Source organism: Aythya marila (genome assembly GCF_965140915.1).
Source record: "Aythya marila genome assembly, chromosome: 8".
Taxonomy (NCBI): Eukaryota; Metazoa; Chordata; class Aves; order Anseriformes; family Anatidae; genus Aythya; species Aythya marila.
Window position 1 is genome coordinate 9,681,011 of NC_139049.1, and position 18,495 is coordinate 9,699,505.

General features: G+C 40.4%; 1 protein-coding gene across 2 annotated transcripts in view; it reads right to left on the reverse strand.

Annotated features, from left to right (window-relative positions):
* Positions 1–18,495, reverse strand: part of MTA1 (metastasis associated 1) — an 80,905-nt gene that overhangs the window by 45,275 nt on the left and 17,135 nt on the right. For both annotated transcript variants that reach the window (XM_082766061.1, XM_082766062.1), the window contains exons 3-7: positions 16,577–16,670; positions 8,757–8,883; positions 8,516–8,579; positions 2,603–2,720; positions 973–1,075 (exon numbers count right to left, since the gene is read on the reverse strand). In XM_082766061.1, the coding sequence (XP_082622187.1) occupies positions 973–1,075; positions 2,603–2,720; positions 8,516–8,579; positions 8,757–8,883; positions 16,577–16,670 (506 nt within the window). The remainder of the gene's footprint in view (positions 1–972; positions 1,076–2,602; positions 2,721–8,515; positions 8,580–8,756; positions 8,884–16,576; positions 16,671–18,495) is intronic.

Here is an 18,495-nt window from a genome sequence, read left to right on the forward strand (position 1 = left end):
AAATCCAAGGGAGTACCTGAAATGTAGGCTTAACTCCATTTTCTAGGGCTAAAGCCCTTGGCTGTGGCAGGCTGCCCTGCAAGTCAGGCTCTGTCACACACCATGCTCCATCAGCATGCTGTCAAGAGCAGCAAGCCAAATACTAACAGATTGTAACCTTACATACCCCTTTCCTACCTGTATCTAATAGCAAACTATTTGATACTACAAACACAAGGAAGTCCAACTGCCTGTCTACTCACACCACTTTACTCCCATGCCAATACAATCTTACAAACTTACCTAAAAGACAGAGGTTGGAGAGCTTTACCCTTTTTCTTTATTTTTTTAGAATTACTCAGTCACCAGTTGCTACAAGAACCTAGGTTTTGGTACAGGCTTCTGTTTATACCACTGCACAGTACTGAAAAATTTCATGAGCACTTCAAAAAAACATTAATGGACGAGGATTGCCTTGGGCTTAAACAGAAGCATAAATTTCACCATCTGTACAGATTTGCAGGGTTTTACTTCATTCTGCCTACCTACTGGAATCTAGGCATTAGAAAACATCTACACCATCAAAAACACTTTACCAAACATCTTTGCTATCATTGCATGTTGAAATGTAACTGGGTTTGAAAAGGAGAAAACAGACACAGTAATGATCTGTCAAGAATCCAGTTGACTACACCTTCTGCACACTTGCCCCATTTGAAAACCCTCACCAATTACAAGACAGTTTTTACATAAAATACTTTTGATTTTGTGTGTTTAACTTTGAGAAAGTAAAAACTGTAAATCTGAGTTCCTGAAGTCATGCAGTTCCCAGCAAGGAACATATGTAACATGTCCATCGCTTCAAAATGAAACCCATGAATCATGCAACCAAACCAGTATTCATCTTAGTAAAGCAAAAAGAACAAAAAAAGTGCTTGGAATATAAGTGTTATTAACATTTACTTATTCAAAGAAGAGGTAAATTGCTCTTACCGTGCTACCACCAAGAACTGGTCTATCTGCTTGTCTACTAGCGGGTTAAAGGCTTCCCAAACTTTTGTTTCAAGTTTTGACTGATCTCTTCCATCGTCCTCACCTGTTTGAAAAACAAGTTAGAAACACTCAGTATGGCTGTTTTGGAATAAAAATACTTTCCTGATCTTGTATATAAATTTAATAGTAATTTATTAATTTAACTGACAGTCCATCTCACATATTCTGCCTAACACTTCTCAGTGACAATGTCGTTCACCCATTTGGCTGTGACAATTCCAGCCTGACAGACACAGCTACCCTGCTCATCTGAAGGAGGCAATCAGGTGCAGAACTGGTTTCAAAGGCCACAAATAGTGGGAAACCAAGTAGAGTCTTCTTCAAACTAGCCAGCCTCTCTTCAGCCTCCTTCCCAGCTTCTCTCTTCTTTCTCCTCTACCTTGCAGCAGTTCCAGAAAAACAAACACGCTCCTGGCTGCTCTGAGCAGGCAATGAGTAGCTGGTTCAAGCTGCATCAGCTGCTTTCTAAAGGGTAAATCGTGGCATCAGATCCTCCTGCTTCTTTTTATTCTGACCCTACACAAACCCAAATACCATGGAAAAATACAGGAGTGATTGAGCTTTTTTTTTTTTTTTGCGCTCCTTTTCAAACATCTGGAGATTATCCTTCTCTGAATCCCTGTGTTGGCCTGCTGAGGGAAGAAAATGCCTTTCAAATTAGTTCATCCTCACTTAGGAGGCTACCCCAGCTGCTGAATAAATACCACAGACAAATTAAACAAGAGTCCTGACCAATTGGTTTGCCTGTTCTAACATTAGCCTAACACTATCAGCAGAACTCCAAAGCAGAGACTGAAGGGCCTCGGTGCTTTTCTATCTCTGCCTGCACGCTTTGGCAAAGCCTCTTCCAACACCTGCTCTCCCAGGAGGACCTGTCTCTGCAGAAACGTTTTTCCACCCACTTCTGGACCTGGAAGGCAGTGCGAGGATCAGCCTGAAGCTACCATCATGCTGTAACCACTAACAGTCACTTCTGCTGGCCCCTCTTCCTAGGCTGGGGTCCTCGTGCTCCTTCTGCAGGGCTGCCTGAGGTTGCACACTGTGGCAGAGCCAAATTCCTCCTCCTGCCTGCTCTGCAGGTGAGAAATTGAGGCTGGCAGCCAACACCGCTGGATGGGGAGGGGGCTCTGAGGAAAAGGCACCCGGCAATAATGGGCAAATTGATGAGGGGAGACAGCATTTAATTGGCAATAATTTGGGAGGGGCTCACGCAAGGAAGTGAGGCTTGATTAAAAACACAAAGGCTTTACAGATGTGCTGGAAACATGCGCTTCCCATGGAAATTCTGAAGTCTCTTAATAACACGAGTGCAAGCTCTGAGAGAGCCAATTAATTCAATTTGTTTCAACAACTTTTATGATTTGGACAAATGCCCACTTAAAGACTGGTTTGAGACATAATTAACTGCATTCAGTGGGCAGCAGCTTCAGTCACTACTAAGCCAGGCCATCGGGGTACGCATGACCTGGAGGTAGAAGCCTCCATCTCCCATAGGGGCCACGTACATACATGTAGAAGTGGCCGCAGTCAACGAGGCCTTTGGAGAATTTAAATAAGTGATGGAAATTACCCTCTTTTAATAAGTCTGTTATATCTGCCTGGTATCTGTTTCCGACTCGAATTTCTCCTTTATCAGCGAGTAGGGTCTTTTGTTGAGGATCGTATACTAGTGAATAGAAGAAGAAATCCTAAAAATAAAACAAAAGAAAAAAAATAAAAGAGTATTATTAACTTTTATTTTTAGCATTGCATACATAGTAGCAAGCTTTTACATTGCAAGTTTGTTCTTACTAGCTATATATAGATTTTAAAATTGGATGAACAAGCAATAAATGAACCACCAGTTTTAAAACCCAACTTTAAATGTTGCCTCCTTCTTCTGTACTGTAACAACTCTCCCATACAACAGCAGCTCCCCCAATATACACTCCTTGCAGTTGAAGCAAACATGGCTCATCTCGTACAAGCAGGGCTCAGGAGGGCCAGAAGGTAATTTTTGGTAATACCAGCTGGTTTAGGACGTGCAACTGCACCTTCCTGTTCATCAAAATGGCACTAATTAGATGCCAGTGAGTTATCTGTACAGGCTAAAGCCTAACTTCTGAGTGTTGCAGCTCCACCAACACAGCATCCCAAAGAGGAATCAAGCCCCAAACCATCTCCTTATCCTCTGCTGGAGCAGAAGCAGCACTGGGAGCACCCACACTGGGCACAGCACTCCAGAAGTGGTTGTGCAAGCAATGAGCAGAGGTGGAAATCCCTGCCCTCTGCCTGCTCCCTGCTCTCTTGCTAATAAAGACGGGGATGTGGTTGTCTTCCCTTGTCGCAGGGATGCACTGCTGACCAACCTGTTGCCTGCCCCCACTTAAGCATAAATTGCCATCTGTCCTTCTGCTGGTTATTGGGCGACGGGAAGCAGATCTGGCAGCAGCAGCAACTAGCTGCAGGTGGTAATACATTAATTTGTTGCTTTTGCTCCAGTAGATGAGAAAAAGGCTAAAAGAGCTGCTTGGCTTCCATCACCTGGGGAAGCACATACAATTAAAGCAAAAAGTCACACCAGAATGAGAATGTCCTGCCGGGGGGAGGAAGAAAACAGCCACAATTTTAACTACACGGTGTAAGTAATTAAACTTTTCTGCACAGGTAAGTACTTAGATATAGCTACTGAGTGACAAATTAGAGACCAAGTATGTAGCACAGGATATGAGGCAAGAAGAGAGCTCTGTTAGGACATGGAATAACAAACCTATCAAGATCTCCATCCACAGTAACAACATCACCAGGAAAGAGAAGTGTTTCTGAACAGAAACACAGCATGCACCATTTTTCACATCTCGGGTTTCTGGCTCATTTTCCCTTTCCCTTTATTTCCGTGTAAATAGCAGGCACCCTGTTTAAGTACATCTCATTTCACGTTCACCTCATTTTCTCCTTCCCTACATTTGTACGTGTCAACAGCATGCAACAGAAATTAGGACAAAGCCGGCATCAGTTCTAAGCTCTGCTCATCCTCACGAAGAGGTGGCAAGGGAAAACAGAGTCCCATAGAAAAAAGAAAAAAAGAAAAAATAAAAAGGAAGAATCACTGTGAATTTTACCAGTACATGGCAAATATTCCATGGGCTAGAGATTCAAAGGTACACATTAGGTTTGTTTTCCCAGCCCTGCAAATTGCACACATTAATCTAAGACTGATGTTACATGGGTAAGGTCTCCCATGGTGTTTTGTTTGTTTTTTTTTTTTTTTTTTGTTTTACATGTGAAGCATCCACCATGCAATTATAGAATTTAAGAAAGTGAACTGGGGGGATACAGTCGAGGGGAGTGTGCAATAAGCCAGCCAAACCCACTTTGCTACCTGAGAAAGCACCGCACAAAAAGGTAGCACCAGTACAAGAGCACAGTACTAGAGGAAAGACTGGAATTTGCACTGATCTTCTCTATCTGAAAACGTGCTATTTGCCCACAGCAAAAGGGCAGGAACAATCTCATGTTGTGTCAAAACAACAGGATAAAAGTCATAGCTAACACCTGGCAAAATGCTGTCCTAACACCCAGTTAAGTGAACTGGAAGGGTTCTATTTTGGGACATTCAGTTGCATCCTAAATCAATAATGTTCTTGACAGAATTGATTCCCGCTCCCACAGGAACCAAGGTCAATTTACATCAACCTAACATCAGAAGGGAGCTTCAGAGTAGAAGAAAACTCATTTATATTACAGCTGGGTAAAGAAATCTGGGTCTCTTGCTCCCTGATACATGCAGAGCTCAAGGTATTACAATACTGAGGATTTATTGTCGCATAAACAAAATGTAGGAAAAGGTTTCGTCTTGCAAGCTTTCACCTTTTAAACACAGTGTTTTATTCGTTCCAGCTCCAAAACACCTAATTGTGAGACAAAAGTATACGCAGTGAGACATGAATGCTTTTCAGGCACATTGCCCAGCAAATGCACAAGCCCAGCCTGTAGTATAATAACACGGGGGGCTCCAAGGAAGACCAGACTGCAAGAGATTTCTTAATGCAACCTTTGTTGGCCAGGAAAAATCATTCATCGTGGAGGGGTTTTCTCCAAAAATATTACAGACTGTGACATGCCCTAATGCCTCTCTTCTGTGTATTATTGCTGTGCACTTAGCAGACTAAGGACAATCACTCAATGAACAAAAAAAAAAAAAAAAAAAAAAAAAGGAACAGGCTGCACGCTTCTGTTTGCCATTCTTCCCCCACCCTTTTCTGGGAAGCAGAGGCAAGGGAAGGCAAGCAGCAGTTCTCTACAAAATAAAGAAGTTCAAGTCTCTGGTCTCTTCTGCCCAGCTGGAGCCTTTCCAAGAGAGAGAAGATGGAAGTTTAGGGGCAGAAATGTGAATACAAAACAATGCAATCCCTAGAAGTAGTGCAATACCACTACCATCTTCCTCCACAGAAACATGAAATTCAGCTCACACTAATTTGGGGGGATTTTTGGAAACATTAGTAAGTTTAATGCCAACACAAACTACAGCCCAAGGAGCAGAGCAGATCCCTGTATAGACTAGAGTATAGGTGAGCTCTTGATCACCATTACGTGATACAAACATGAGATTTTTCAGCAGGGTTTCACGAAGTGATATTCACAACAAAACAACATGGCTCTTCCAAACCCTCCATGCTCATTCTAGCTGTCAAAACTGCGTGTGTCAAGCTTGCAGCAGTCAAGAAAAAGAAGGGCTTTCTGTTTTAATTTCAGATCCCAGAAAACATTCAACATGTTTGGGAAAAAATAAAGTGACCTGCCAAGAGTTAAAATTAAACCGTGGCTTTCTGCTTCTCCAAACTGTTATACAGACACATATGCTCAGAGCCTCCCTACCCAAGCCCCGGAGCTACCATTAGCTATAGCCAAGAACCAAAGCCACCAACTGCAGAAACACTGGAAAAAAAGGCTCAAAGTGAAAGTACAGCACAGAAAGAGTGGTTAGTTTATTACAGCTTGCAAACTTACCCTCCTGAAGTCAGTTGGGGTGAAGGGGGCGGGGGGGATAAGTTTAATTATATAGCGCTTTATTTTTAGGGGGTACCAAAAGAAACAGAAATGCCAGATATCTACCCAGCAGGCAAAATTCACACAAGTGCATGGAGGTATCCTAGCAGCGCAGTAAAATAAGTGGTACATATAAAATAGTTTCCTGCAGAATAGGGAAATTTAATGCTTTTGCCCTAAGTGGCTATGCCATTCTCTTGATCTCCTCAAGAACTCCATCTCTACACATAATTCAAGTATTTTGTTGCTTTTTACCCTTTTTCCTCCTGTTCCTCAATTCTGCACAAACCCACTTTTGCCAGGCAGAGTAAAGAAGTCGGTGCTGGTCGCCTTTCTGCCCCTCCCTGAATTAATGGTGCAATCTTCGTGAGGAGCATGACAGGGAGAGAGAGTGGAAGGATGAAGAAACAGATAACACAAATGTAATTTTGCTATGCTTACTATCTCCCGAAAAATTCCTGTCTGCATGTTTAACCTTCTTCAATGAAGACAGCCTTGGGCCAAAAACCTACTTTCAGTGGTCATAATATACAAGAAATCAAATGACAGATTCCCTAGAACTGCTTATGCTTTACTGACAGAAGCCACGTTAAAAATATAAAAAAAAATAAAAGCACACTGAAAGCAGAGGATTAAAAACAGGAAGAAAAAAAAAAAGTAGAAACAACAGTTCAAAACAACACCATCCAGTGCTAGGAATTCACCCGGCAACAAGTACCTCCTTTTTTTAATCTCTTTACCCTCCACCCAAGCACATTTCTGTTCCTGAGCTTTTAATTTCTTTACCATCTGTCCAAGTTAGTTTGCACCACGGCAAAATACTGTGCTAAGTGACAGGACACATTCAGGGAACTCTCTCATTCTGTGAAATCTCTAAGTGCCTGCTCGGTTTAAAAATAACCTGCATCACTCATCTTGCATTCTGAGAGTTCAAAAGGATGAAAACAAGATCCCTTTCTATTCCTACATCTGCAACCAAGCACTTGCACGATTAGAGGCAGGCAGTTCCCTTCTCAAGGCACCTACCTGTAAAATTGCTGCTAATAAAAACGTTTGGGGAGCAACTGCGAAGGAACGCTATTTAAAGGGTGGGTACTGGTAAATCTAAAACTAATTTCAATTTGATTAACTTTTGCTTTCAAACGGGCATATCCTCGGCTGCTTGCTGGTGACAAGCATTTCTGAATACAACAGCCCTTGTTTGATGCGCTGCCATTTGGCAGCCCGGAGCACACTCGACATGTTTTTGGTTTCACATTCCAAAAAGAAGCCTGACTATTTAATCCCTATGCTTTGTTTAAAATTCTCTTAAACTGGAGCATTGGATTAAAATTAATCTTACATTTAAATAAATACTAAAGAAAGTTAAAAATACACTTAAATAAAACCCAATTATGAGACAGACTGCAATATGCTCCTTCCAAAAAAATAAAATAAAATAAAATAAAGCTGTTTTCTTCTTGTTTCTTAAAGGCCTGTTAATGACCGTTACCCTACTGTTTCCAATTACAAGATTTCCTCTCTTGTATAACATTTAAATGTTTTCAAATCCAAATATAATGCTTGCAGATTTATTCAAATAATAATACACTGAAATTGTTTACTAGTTGTTAGTAAAAGTTTAAGAGAAAAACTGCTGCTAATCTCCAAAAATAAAGCTTTCATACTGTCAAATTTCGAGACTGCATAACCCAGAGCAGCCAGAGGTCTGGCCACATTTAAAGGTATATAAAGATATTAATAAAGGATTGCAATTTTAATTTTTAAAATCACAAAACACATGGAAAAGTAAACCCCAAATTTCTATTCTGAATAGTGATTAACAGCAACACAATTCAGTTGCAAGTGATGATTTGAGGCACTCTTTAAGAGCCAGATTGCTAAAATTTCTGCAGGAGTCAGAAGTGAACTGACAAGTAGTTTTTCAAGGATCTAAACATCTGTAGTGGCAAATTAGAGGATTACAAGTAAATATTTTCAACATTGAGCTCAGAAAACTGGGAGCTAAGCTTCTCAGAGATCTGAGGTGAGATCAGGCTTAAACCATATTAACAGAAATATGTAAGATTTCAGGAGAAAGCTAATACATAGAAACACAGTTTGCTGGCTTGCTCCCTCTTCTACAGTTACTTCACCTCCCACCCTGTCTAGCCTGGGGGCATGAGCCTTCACTTTGAACTTTCAGACTGCCGGGCTGATGAGCAAGAAGGGCTCCCTTAACAGGAGCAGATACAGCTTACTTGTCACAGGGATGTCTGGCCTGCTAGAAACACAAAGCTTTACATCAGAATGAAAACAGTATTGAGCTTGATGCTTCCCACTACCAATGCCCGGCATGCTTAGAAATGAAGAACCAGCTTTTTTTTTTTTTTTTTTAAATTGTGAAAAGCCACCAATCCTAAATTGTTCCAAAATAAAGTGTTCAAGCTTGACAATTCACAAAATTGGTTCATACCTCCCGTTCCAGATATGATTTAAGGGATTCTGTCTCATTTAACAGAGTAACGCTGCATTTGCCTCTAAAAAAGAGAAACATATTTTATGAAAATACATGCATCTTAAATGCTTGTGTGATTCACAAGATGGTACTACTGAAGTTGTACACAAAATTCAATATTACATCGAAGAATACTTGGATAATATTACTGCCATTTGTTGTTTTTGAATAAAAAGCACTGGAAGAAGATGGCCATTACCTAATGTGTGTGGCTGGCAGAGATTCCAACTGTCGTGAGAGAAACAACTCACGATGTCTTAGCTGATGCTTCTGTTTCTCTGGCAAATCAACCATTTCTGGATTTTCCATCTCTTCTTCCATTTCTCCTAGTTATAAAGAGACAAAAATCGATCAGAGAGCACAGTGCAAGTATTCATTCAGGTTCAATCAGAAGAAGCAGCTCCAAAACCATCGCTAAATAATAAATGGACATAGCACACAGATGAAATCTAACTATGTCTGAATCCTCAAGTTCCAGTCAAATAAATAATGAGATAATTAGTGCAGATCCTTTAAGTTATGCCTGTGGTGAACTGTATTTATCATCACTGGAATGAAAGCACTCTGGGTCCACACTTGCCCTGGTCACACAGAAATCTGCCACCAATGGACAAGCCAAGCCCAAGGGGGAGCTCTTCTTGGCATCACCCCTGCACCGCTGACTTCATCGGGAAGAAGCTGATGCATGATGAATGAGGCACTAAAAGCAAAGTCCTTCCTCTTTGCCAGGTGTCAGCTATCATATGCCCTACTCCTTTTTCAGGTTATCAGTCACAGACTGTCCCAGCCCATCCTCAACAGCTTCTGAGGGAAGTGCCCACGGAGAAGACGAGGTTGGTCATTTCAACTATTTTACTCTTTTCACCCCAACCACAGCCGATAGATCAGAGTCACAAGATGAACTGGAACCTACCCAAGTGCCCAAGGCCAGTCTTGCAGCCAGCCCTACCCCAGCTCACCAGGCACTGTCTGCAGTGCTGCTGCTCCAGGAGCTCGCTTCAGCCTGCAGCCAGAATCCAGGACCCGGGGCTTGGAGCTTCGCTACCTCCATCCCACCCGTTTGAAACAAATGCCAAAGTAAATACGTGAAATCACACCCAGACCGATACACAATTGATCCTAAAACATCTCCAGGCATCTTTCTTGTAGGAAATATATTATTAGTGGTTTGTGTTCGTTAGCAAGCACCCAGTCAATCACGTAAAACTGTAGAAGGTAAAAGACTCCAAGAAAACTGCAAAGCTTCTCCATGATGGAGGACTGCAAAAGAAAATATCACTCTCTCCTTCCCTGTGAAATTCAGGCAGTTACTGTATTTTCCAAAACCACAGTACAGTTTCCCAGACTCTAGTAGAATGAGCTGTGAAGTCTCATACATGAATAGTAAAACTCCCATTTTACTGCAGCTGTACTCTCAAAGAGCAGACTTCTGCCTGCAGCTTAATTCAACACTTGTTGCCAAGAAACATTTCTAGTCAAAAACACAGACAGGCATACTTGTGATTAATGTACCCTAAAGATTAGTTAACTATAATCCTCACAGCTATCCCAAAAAGAAAGCAAACAGAAGGGAGAGAACTCCCTTTTTTGTAAAACATTAAAATTGCATTTACTTTTAAATAGGCCACCATTATGCCAAAGGGAGGGTGACAAAAAAAAAAAAATAATAATAATAAAAAAAGATGTACCCTTCAGGTTCCCCACAATTTAGCACTCAGTTTTACTGTTCCAGAAAAAAAGACTTGTGGTTTATACGCCCTCCAGGTAAGCTGCTCCAGCAAGGAAAAAACCAGCAACAAAATTAAAGCAGACTTCAACATACAATATCTGTTATGCCACATGAGCTCTTAAGCATACAGCAGCACTTACAATTTAATATTTTCCTAAGAACTGGAACACAGAATTTACATTTGTGCCACAGTTTCATGGTTCTGCAATTTATTTACTGAAGTGGATTCTGTTTTAGTTGAAAATTAATATTGTGGCTGCTGACCTCCACTATAAATATACCGGCAGTAATCCACAAACAAGTCAGCAAGTTACAAGCTAGCTTGCTTAAAACGCAATGGATACTAAAATGAAAAGGCATTCATGCCTGCACTTACGAGAGTTTTTGGAGAAAGAGAGCAGTGCACTGTGTAATGTAGGGAAAAAAAAAAAACACTGTAAGGAGCAACCTAAAATACTTAATACCTTCGGTATATTTAATAGCCTAGAGCTTTTAAAAATTACATTAAAAAAAAAAAAAAAGACAACTGTGCCAGCCTTATCTATAAACAAAATGAAGCCACCCAGCAAAACCAAGTTAATCTCAGGAACTGCATCCCTTCAGCTAGGCTTGTCTTTCAGCTGCTGCTTTATTTATATGCCTAGCTTTTGTAATAAAACAAGGAAGGTGGGAAGCACACGGTTTCTTCTTATGGCAGTTCTGCTCTGCATAGTCTTTCAAAATAAAAAGGCACAATGCATTTTGACAAACGCGTTCTGAACCAAAGGAAGAGGGAAGCAAAACAGGGAAGATGGAAAGCAACAACCTAGATTCAGCACAGGAATCTCTGCCTTGCTGAAGTCGTGCAGAAGTGGCTTTGACAAAAACTGTAGCTAATGCCACCTCGCTTACAGCAAAGGTTTAAGGCAGGCTGTAAACCACCACGGGGGCTGATGCAGCCCCTGGTTCCAGGACAAGCCCGTCTGACGCATCTGCATCTCAGCCTCCTATAGCTCCAGCTCTCAGCAAAGCAGGCTGTATCCTTGAGAACAGCGGCCCTTGAGAAATAAGGTCCATGGTTTTAAAAATAAATAATAATAACCATAAAGATAAACTCTTTTCAGAAAGACTTGCCCACGTTTATGGCCGCACTGTAGAGTAAGTGATGAGAAAGCACAGTAGGTGCAGTATCCTGGGACTTCAGGGCTCTCATAAAGGCTTACTTCAAAATTAATCTCTCTGCTTGATAGATGTGCTCACGCAGATTTAAAGCTAAACATGTAGTCTTAGTACAAACAGTAATATGTCAGCTATGCAGAAGTAGCCAGTGGAATGCTGCAAGGAGTGCATTAGATTAAGTATTATTTGATATTTGATGACAGAATCATTAATAGCACATTAAGAAAAGCTTGAAGACAACTTATATTGGAAACAAGAGACAGGCAGATTGGACGCAAACAGCAAGACTCATGTGAAAGCTAACGTATACGGGGAAAAATAATTAGAAAGAGTAAACTTTGAGTTGGCAGGAGAAACCCAAGAGGCAGAAAGTGTAATTTAAAATGATTGGGTGTATGAGATGCAAAATTAAACATCAATATTTGCTAGACACTAGAAAGAATAGCAATTTGATATAGATCAGACTGGGCTCTCTACAACATCAGAGGTAAAGGAACAGCCCCTGCTCTGCTTGCAGAGTGTTGGACGAGTTGCTACATGGCAGAATTCAGAAAAGCACAAAGGCAAACAATCCAGAAATCAGCTTTAGAGAGCTCACTATAATGTTTAGTTTGGGAGACAGGTACGTCTGTAGTAACAAAAGAATTAGGTAGCACGGCATCACTACCACTGAAACCTAAAGGAAAAACAAAAAGGATCAAAATATTGGGGAACAGAACGAAGTCAGTGGCACTGACCTGTTAAAGCTCCTTCAGTAGGAAGGCAGGATGTTCTACAAGTGCTGCGTTTGAAGAGGTGACCAATATAACAATATAAGACCAATATAACAATATAACAACAGATTCCTTTTCCCAGGTCCACTTTCTAATGGTCTATATTAGACCTCCTAGCCTCATTCATTTTTTCCCTACCTACCAAAAATTTAATATTGACTCATAGCTATAAAAAACGAGACAGTTTTTAAACAAGTAGAAATCCTTATACCTTGACAGTTCAGGAGCTGGCCACGGCATCAAGACAACATCTTATCACGATCCCTTCCAAGGCTTCTCAGGATCATCTGTTGCAGCCATGGTCAACGTTGCAGGTAGGACACAGAGCAAATGGATGCTATTTTTGACATTAAGCACATCCTTCCTTGCCACGCCACCACCAGAACAGGAATTCACAGTTTCCTCCTCTCAGCAGGGCCAAAAATGTCCATTAGTAAATTAATAAACCCATCGTTCTAGAATCACATGTAAGTACTAGGGAGAAAATGGGGATGGAGGGTGTCCAATGGCCAGGAACTTGTCTGGGAAGCTACCACCAAACTGCATTTGTGCTGGCTGGTGTCATCCAAAAAACCTCAGTGGACCCTTGTTCAGGCACTCTGCTCTCACGCAACTCCCAGACTGATTGAGTACTGACACTTCGCTGCTGCAAGACCTTTATTTTTAGAAGCTTCAGCACCTGGAAGACCGGGCTGCCATGCCCGCCTGGCACCCACACATCAGCTGCTGAAAGCTAACCACGGAGCTGCCAAAAGCTCCCCGTGCCATCCAGCTCGCCCCAACTACTACCGACGTCGTTTTCCAGCCAGGACAAACACTCTGAATGAAGCCCTGCACGACAGACCACGCGCAACTGGAGCCAGCTGGGGCGGGTGGGTGGAAGGGAGGACGGGAGGTTGTGCTCCTGCTGGTGGAAATATTTGCTTAATTATGTAAGAAACTGCGGGGAGAGCATATATATAGCCACAGCATCCAAATAGTAGCTTGAGGAGTAAGCGATAAAAGGCAGTGTGCTCCGCTTGCATCAGGTTCTGCCTGCAATTCCGTTTGCATACAATATTCTGCCTTCAACCACTACAAAGTCTTTGGGCAAGGAACATTAAATAGTCCCCTACCGGTGAAGCGGGTTCATTTCGGAATCAGGTGGAGAAATGTCCTGGAATAATTTGCGAGGTGATTAAAGAGGCTTATGAATAAAAAGTGCTGGCAATCTATGGAAGCCATTATAAGGTTGAAAGATTTATAGGACAGCCTAGACAAGTTTTATATCATGTGATAAAAATAGTAAGATCACAGATCAAATCCAGGAATCAGGTTGCGTACATCAAGGTACTAATTTACAGCCACCAACTACAGAACAAGCTGCTTCCTGCTCATTTCTCTTCTTTATAAAGAATTATGAGAAAATACAGCATAACCCAGATTTTCAAATATCTGATGGATTATTCAGTTAGAGCATAAGAGCCTCTTTTTTCTTTTCTTTCCTATTAAATAAAGAAAATCGGACTTTGCAGGATTCGTTTCACAATCACATCTCTTTCCTTCTTTTATTGAGAGAAAAAACATTACAAAATACACCCATATTTTTCCATTCATGCTCTTGCCATATCTTCCCATTATTCGGTTCTCTCACTGCACTGATCTCAACAGTAGGTCTAAAATAAAGGCATCTTAAATATAAGACTGTGTGAATCCAGAAATGTCTGCAGTCAGAAAGCTCCATTAATCAGCTGAACAAAGGCAGTTAAAAGATCAGCGATGCAGATACGTACATCTACTGCAAATGCATCAAAATGAGGCAACAGGAGACTTTATGGAAATGAACTCAAAGTCAGTGGCAGTGTTGAGTAGCTGTACTGGAATGTTAACATCCACAAAATTTAATTTCATTATATCATGCAGGATGTAATTTTTATTTTTTTTTTTCAGAATAAAGAACTAAGTGCTGTCCAAAAGCTTAATTTTGTCTCTTCTCCCTCCTCATGAGGAAGAGAAGTCACACAACAGAACATCTATCTAAGTAAATGGAAGTAATTCAGTAGCAATTTTATTCTGCACCAAAAGGAAACATACTAGAAAAAAATCTAGCTACTAATGAAATTTACACTAAGCCTTAGTTGTCTCTGGTGAGCCTATTACTAGGACTGCTCCACAGAAGAAAATTTTCTGTCTTTCAAGCAGATATGAAAATGAACAATGAATTATTTGTTTACATTAAAAAGAAAATCTTCATTTCCTATTACAAAAAAAAAAAAAAGAAGAAAGAAAAAAAATCAGCCTTTGCAGGCTGAAAGAACATACAGATGACTTGCAAGGAAGGCTTTTCAGTTTCCGCCTCAGACGTGCCTTCCTTTGAATCTTTCCTACCTGCTTGCTTTACTAAATCTAGTGAAGTGAGACACAGATGAAGGAATCAATAGTCATGTTGTTTATGGCGGCGCTCCTATTAAGCCTCGGTATTCTTGGATAAAATGAGTGCTGCTGCTCCGAGGAGATCAAAAAAGCTTTGCCTGCTACCACAGTTCTGCGACACAGCCAAATCTCATCTCAATGCCCCATGACTTCTTCCAACGTAGTCATACTAACGCATTTATTTGGCATTCAATATACAACAGAAAGTATTTAAATTTAGGGGCTAGTTTTACTGCATTTTTCCCTGACAGTACTACAGTGGCAAGAACGCCTCAAAATACTGTATTAATTGTTAAAAACCCAAACCTGATTTGATCGATCCCCATGCCACACAACCCTGGAGATCTGTACTACATAAACATCAGACTATTTGTACATAGACTACAAAGCACATTACAAGACAATAGTACTTGGCAGCCAAATCCTAATTTTGACATGCCCAGATCTGATTGTTTCTTTTTCACTTATCTGTGTGCCAACAGGACATCCTTGAATTATAAGGATTAAAAAGGGTGCCCATATTAGTTTTTAGGTTGCTAAAATTTAGCAAGCTAAACAGTTACATCTCACATACTTGATTATTTACAATTAAAATGAGTTCAGTAATTCCACCCGCTTACTTCCCCCCACTTTTAACATGCCCATTTTGGTACCAGTTTTATTAAACTGCATCTATCACCTCGCAAGGATGGGATGAGAAGAATGCTGAACTGGCAGAGGAAATTAGAACAAAACTAAATCTAACCCTCACTGGCAACCAGAATGGAGTCGAACATGCTGGAAGGACCCTAAATAAAGTGCCCAACACCACTGTGGGCATGGGTATATCACACTATTTCTCCCCCAGAGATGGACACTCATTTTCAGAGTTGGTTAGTGCACCATGCTCACCCCTTCCTACGTTCAGGATGCATAGTTTTACGCCAGCTCGTCAGTTATTTCTTGTATGTTGTTGTTGTTTTTTAAAGTATCTGGTTGTTCTTGCACTGACTTACCCTACAGATTTATATAGGCAAACAACTCTTGTTTTTGTGTGCATTTTTTTAGTATTTTTTATTTGTTTTTATAATTGGAGAGTTGTGTCACTAAGTTTTTGTTTAGAAATAAGCTTCCATCTCCGCTCAACTGTCTCACTTCCTTGACAGAGTACGTGCCAACATAAGCTAACACAATATTCTGTAAAATAATAAAATCAAGGCATACATGCAAAGGAGGCCAAACTAAGGCAGTATGAACAACCCTGCAAGTTTCGTAAGAGTTCAGTTTTCTTTTGTTGTTTTGTTTCTTTGCTTTTTAAAATCATAATTTAACTAGAGTATTCCAAAAAATGGTTTTCTGTTCTCAAGCCTAGACATTATTTCTCTTCCTAACAAAAGAAGCTGAGCTACTCAAAATAGAAATAGACTGTCCTAAAATTCACTGCTTTAAAATGCATTTACTCAGCATGTCACTAAGAAAAATATTACTAATATTGAAATGTAAAGACAATTCCTGTTAGCCAAGTTTCAAGTTGGCCAAGTTTCAAGTTGATTTCCTACGATCAGACTATTTGACTTACTCTTAAGCAAAGTTTACATTTTTTTGTTCTACTAACCAAACAATTCATGGGCAAGTAATACAAGAAAGAGTGTTTTCCCTCACCCCGTCCAGTAGAGAATTCACTTTCAGGAAGCAAGTAAGATGCCTTTATTAAGCCCCAACAGGCTTTATCCACCCTCAAACTTCTGTTCCCCTCACCATGATAACCAAACCGTAACTAATTGAGATTTTAAGGAAGTGGGGTAGGGAAAGAGAAGTCAGCCAAACTGGTAATGCAATTTGCTGAGGATGAATACAGGGAAAGGATGTTTTAAAATAACACCACCAATACTTGTAACAAAGTGCAACAAAGTTCTACCCTAGTTCGGAAATTTTGCATAGAAATTATATGAACACAAAGAAGCTTACTTGCATGTTTATCTGCCAATACAATAAGTGTACTTGATATGTCTCTTCTTCTGTAGAAGCACACCACCTTTGCTTCCACATTCCCATTGGCAGTCTGAAAACAGAAAAAAATAACAACTGATTAGAAACCAAAACTTGAACTGTACATACTTAATTAGAAAACTTCATAAATAATCAGGAATTTTGCCACACAGGCTGCCTAACATCACCTTCTAGCATACTCCAGCTGCCCAGACTTTACCTAAAACACTACCTCAGGTGGGATCCATTCTAGAGAACAGGATCAGGTTTGGCCCTTCACTCCCAATTGTTTCTTCAGGATCACCATTTTAAGCAGTTACAGATTTTTCAAGGGGTGAGAAAAATAACTTACCTGCAGGTACAGCATACCAACAAGCCACTTTGCTACTTTCCAGGTGATGCCTGCATTTAGCAGAATGCACAAGCATCTTTACAATCCTAATAAAAGTAACTGTGAAATATAACAGAACTCAGGTTTAGGCTGTTCTCCAAACTCAGTAGGACAGCAGAAAAGCAAGAAAGAACACAGTCATTATTGCTCTCACAAAAGAAGTTCCATAATGCTTCCTTTCTCTGACAGCACTGGCAGGTAAACAATGACCAACACAAGAATCATTCCAAAAGGAGAACAAAGGAAGCTGCACCAGGCAATAAACTCTATACCAGTGGCAACATACAAAGAGGTCAAAATTTTTGAATGGTTTGCGATTTATTTTTTTCCTTAAAACTCTTAAAATGAGATCGGTGATGAATTTCTTGTAAGATTTGCTGCTGAATTATGAAGCTGGCTTTATACAGACTCTAAAGGAAGTACACCTACTGGTTTGAAACTGACCCCGCCAACCTATTGTTTCCAAAATAAGTCAATAAATAATGAAAATGTAACTTAAAAGAGTTGTCTCCTACTATTGAAGAGTCCTTGAAAACCAGAATGATGGCACACAGTTTAAGAAACTAGAAGATTGAGATACGAATTCCCCTCCAGGAAGTCTCCAAAAAAGGTAGTGGACCAGCAATCTGTCCACAGGGAAAGAAAGAAACAAACAAAACAAAACTGATATACACGCTTGTTGCTAAGTTGTAAAGGGAGGAAAAGTTTTATCTCTCATAACAACAGTTTTCCTAACACACACACACACAAAAAAAAACCAGAGAATACATACACGCACAAATATTTTCACTTGCAGCCTACCAGTTTTTGTAGGGAACCTGTGGAATTTCTATCCTTTTCTGTTAAGTAATCAAGAACTTTTAAATTTTGAGGAAATACAACACAAAAGCAGGAGTCATCTTGCAGCTGTCTGTGTTTTAACAATGTCAAATTATGCACTTTGGTTAATTGTCTGGCCTTCATTTACAGTCAGTGAAAACAAATGCAGGTTAAGATATGATTCATTTCAACCTGAAAAACCCATTTCGAAGAATAGGTCAGAGAAATTACAATTTAAGCAAGAGTTGCTCTAAATGAGAGGTCCAGGCTGAAAGTACCATTATTTTTAAAGAGGGGAAATGGAATAAAGGTGGGGACGGGACCGACCCCACAAGAAACCCCCCCCACACCTCAGCACCCTGTAACTGATGGAATACAGCCACTAAGATAACATCCCAATGGATCCACTGGGAACATGTTAAGGAAGTTCCTATTATTTCCTTAATGGAAGAGACACAAAGTGTTCTGTAAAAAGATCTACGCTAAAAAGAAGGGGTTACGAGGATGCCCTAAACTTCAGGTTCTTTGTCACGTTGATACATTTTCTCCTCCAAATAACTGTTTCAGAAAGGCATGTTTTTCCATCCGTGTTGGCTGAAGAAAACACCCTATTTTTAGTCAGTTAATTCAAATTCAACACCAAAACAGCAACATTACACTCCTTCTGTATAGGCTGTAAAGCACACAC